This window comes from Phragmites australis, chromosome 1 (genome assembly GCF_958298935.1).
Source record: "Phragmites australis chromosome 1, lpPhrAust1.1, whole genome shotgun sequence".
Lineage (NCBI taxonomy): Eukaryota > Viridiplantae > Streptophyta > Magnoliopsida > Poales > Poaceae > Phragmites > Phragmites australis.
In genome coordinates, this window is record NC_084921.1 from 28,798,713 (window position 1) to 28,802,589 (window position 3,877).

At 47.4% G+C, this 3,877-nt stretch overlaps 1 protein-coding gene across 1 annotated transcript; it reads right to left on the reverse strand.

The window, feature by feature from the left end:
• Positions 1–1,661: 1,661 nt before the first annotated feature.
• On the reverse strand, positions 1,662–3,877 carry LOC133883886 (sugar transport protein MST8). Its single transcript, XM_062323278.1, has 4 exons — positions 3,751–3,877; positions 3,312–3,634; positions 2,212–2,841; positions 1,662–2,111 (listed from the first exon to the last, which is right to left on the reverse strand). The coding sequence occupies exons 1-4, from the start codon at positions 3,875–3,877 to the stop codon at positions 1,662–1,664; spliced, it is 1,530 nt and encodes a 509-aa protein (XP_062179262.1).

The following is a 3,877-nucleotide window of genomic DNA, read 5'->3' on the forward strand; positions in this document are numbered from 1 at the left end:
AGCTGACAAGATTATACATGTGACAGCATGGTTGGTGCCAGCGGAAGATGCATTGGCTTCTGCGGAAACGGATTAAGGCTGGTCTTAATAATTTCCCGAAGAAGATTGTTTTCACTGGGGTTTCCTGGAAACTGTACTATCACCAGAATATCTTTTCAAAATAAAATTAGCTGAATGTTTGAAATGGATAAAAGAAAAACAAACGAACTTATCCCAGCACGTTGATCAAATTAAGCCATATCATCCAAGCAAAAAAAAAAAAAAAGTTTAGGCCCAATCACAGTGGGGACACAACGACGGTGATCCAGGCCTGCCACCACGGCAGAATCGTCGATTCGTCGTCAGAACTACTAGAGCCGGGCTCCCTATATGGTGAGAAAGAGAAAGGAATCCTAGCATCAATGTCTGTACAGACCGCTTGTCCATTCGCGGGATAACACAAACTAATACAACATCCATTTCTTTTTTATTTGACGTTTGACTTTGATGACTACATTTATAACTTTATACCAGGCATTTTGATAAACATAAGCTTTTATGGAAGCATTTCTAAAGGCAAATTTTAGTAATACAATTTTGATATAATTATTCTTGATAGTTAAAAACATATTAATGGTCAAACCTTACAAGTTTGGTAGAGTGGATCCTAGGACGTCGAATGAAAAAGAAATGCGGGAATAGATGAGGAGATTATGTGTTGGTGAACGACTAGTAATTCATCACCCGAAATGAGAGATAATTTTTGTAATAACTTTGCTACAATAAAGGTGATTTCAATCTTTGCAAAACCTGAAGAAGGATTATGTTTAGGAGAGGGCTGAGAGTTGTTGTTGATAAGGTTTCAAAATAGGTGAATTAAGGATTTGCAAATTTTAAGTTACACTAAATACATACGCCAGTTATAGCTTCAATTATAGATGATCACCTTTGTTGGTCCATGCTTTTTCGTGGAAGAGTTTCCATGCTAGATATATATCCCAATTTGGTCTAAATAAGTTTATATTATGCTTTATTTAACTGATCCAAAAGACCAAAAAACTGTGTAATTCGTGGGAATATCAAAAGAATGAAGCATACAACTTTTTTAATTACATGCTAATGGAATCAAAGCAATATCGAGGCGTCCAATGCACTAATGCGGTAATGACTTATAAAAAAATGAAAACCTATTTTTGGTTTCTGTAGTTTCGTTCTCATAGCACACTTCTGAATTGGCTTGGCGATTAAACAAATTGTGCGCCATTTTCTTCTCCTTGTCGTTTTTCAGTGCTCATCTTTGTAGAACACTTTGTTGTTGCTAGCAGCATAATGTTATTCCTTGCCAATAAAAAAACAGAGAAGAGGACATTAGTATCATCCTTCAAGTAAGCATGTAGTTAAACAGAATAGTGTGTTTCCAGAAAGCTAGCATTTGCCGGATATGATACAGTACCAAGGAGCATTGCTGGTGCAGAACTACAGATTGTTCGGTTTGAAACATCCTGTTGCATGCATTTGTGGTAAATACCACATTCTAATCTTCAGTCTCAACAAAGTCCTAATATTATTATTATTTACCGTGGCAGGTACTACATTAAGTTATACGACCAAAATTAAGTCTCAGCAGAAGGACTGACAAATTCCTTGGAGATCAAAACTAGGACGAACTAGGATTGGTTAAGTTATACGGCCGTGGATGTCAACTCGACCTTCCGGTTGTCGTCGATGAACCGTTTCCAGTACCAGTGCTTTCCCCAGATTCTGTCCATCTCCTCGATGGGGATTCCCTTGGTCTCCGGCAGGAAGAAGTAGACAAAGATCGTCATGACGATCTCCCATGCGCCAAAGAAGTAGAAGAGGCCGAACTTGAGGCGGCAGAGCAGCATGAGGAAGATCTGCGCGATGACGAAGGTGAAGATCATGTTGAAGACGACGACCGCGCTCTGCGCCGCTGACCGGATCTCCAGGGGGAAGATCTCGCTCGGCACCAGCCACCCCAGCGGCCCCCACGACCACGCGAACGCGGACACGAACACGCAGATGCACACCACCACCCCGATCGCGTAAGACCGCGAGATGTCGGCCACGCCGCTCGTCCCGAACTTGATCGCGATCAGCGTCCCAAGCACGAACTGCACCATATCATGTTTTTGTCCACATGTTGTTGTCACAATTAATGCTATATATGTTGATATTTTTGTTGCAATGAATTAAGTATAGGTATGTTTGTACCTGAGCAATGACCATTTGGGTGCCGCCCTGGAGGAGGAGCTTGCGGCGGCCGAGGCGGTCGACGGTAGCTATGGAAACGAAGGTGGCGATCATGTTGACGCCGCCGGTGATGACGGCGGACACGAGCGAGGCGGTGCCACCGAAGCCGATGGTCTTGAAGAGGACCGGGGCGTAGAACATGACCACGTTGATGCCGGTGAGCTGCTGCAGCGTCGGAATGAGGAAGGCCATCGCCAGCTGCGGCCGGTACCGGCGCTCAAGGAGGGTGCTCCACGGGTTCTCGATGGCCTTGGTGGCCTCGCTGGCCGCCACGAGGTCGTCGAACTCGAGGCCAATGTCGTTGGTGCCTCGGATGCGGCGGAGCATGGCGCGGGCCTTCTCTTCCTTGCCGCGGGCGACGAGGGAGTTGGGCGTGTCGGGGAGGAAGATGGAGCCGCCGACCATGATGACTGCCGGGACGGCGGCGAGGCCGAGGCTGACGCGCCAGCCCCAGCCGCCGGAGATCTTGGCCGTGAAGTAGTTGACGAGGTTGGCGGCGAGGATGCCGATGGTGATCATGAGCTGGAAGCTGATGTTGAGCATGCCGCGCATATTCGCCGGAGCCATCTCCGACAGGTACAGCGGCACAGACTGCACGGGAACATTGACACAGGCACACATGAATATAATGGCCTATTCCCATCGCATGCATGAAAGCGGACAATGTACATGCATGATTTGCACAAAAGTCAAATACATCTACCAGATCCTATCATATAGGAGTAGATCGTTTAACGGATAACCGGGCTGGAGTTAAGTTACGCACTCATGCTGTATTAACCTAATCTCGAAAACCACGCAAAGTATCCAGTTGACCTACATGCATACCTGAAATTTGCATTGCCAGCATGCGTGCATGCGCATGTGTTCAGAAGCTACTCTACATGCAATCTAGTTTTGCGGTGCCATCTGTTAGATCCGTTTTTTGTTTTACAAAATATTAGATCCGATCTTAATTATGGCAGATCTGGTTGACGTGTACACGGAGTGAATTGAAGCATGCATGCAGATATTAGTATTACGTGCAAAAAAATAAAAATAAAGGAAAAAATATACGTCACCTGATTGCTGAAGCCGACGCCGATGCCGAGGAAGACCCTGCCGATGATGAGCATTGCGACGTTTCGTGCGAATCCGTTGAGGACCGCGCCGGCGAGGAAGATGATGCCACCGCCGAGCATGGACACCCTGCGGCCGCACTTCTTGGTGATGTAGCCGGCGAAGAGGGAGGCGACGAGCGCGGCGAGGTAGAGCGAGGAGGTGAAGAGCGTTAGCAGCTCGCTGTCGAACTTGCAGTACTGGTTGGTCTCCACCACCTCCTGCTCCTTGGCGTACACCGACGGGAAGAAGCGGGTCAGGAACGGGTCCATCGACGTCACGCCACCTGCACGCACGCGTTCGTTTCGTTGATGCATTGTATGTTACCATATAAATTTCATGCATGGCGGCCGGAGAACTCAACAGATCCATGCATGGTAGATGAATAGATGCAGCACGTACCGGAGATGCCGATGTCGTATCCGAAGATGAGCCCGCCGGAGGAGGCGACGAGGCAGGCGAGGAAGACGAAGATCGTCATCTTCCCCGGGTATTGCTTGTGCTTCTCGTTGAAGCTGCCGCCCGCCAT

Excerpts from the sequence above, each read along its gene's own strand:
- LOC133883886 (XM_062323278.1), bottom strand. The coding sequence starts at position 3,877 with ATGGCGGGCGGCAGCTTCAACGAGAAGCACAAGCAATACCCGGGGAAG. Across the intron at positions 3,635-3,750 it reads ATACGACATCGGCATCTCCG|GTGGCGTGACGTCGATGGAC; the intron begins GTACGTGCTGCA and ends GCGTGCGTGCAG. Across the intron at positions 2,112-2,211 it reads CCCAAATGGTCATTGCTCAG|TTCGTGCTTGGGACGCTGAT; the intron begins GTACAAACATAC and ends GATATGGTGCAG.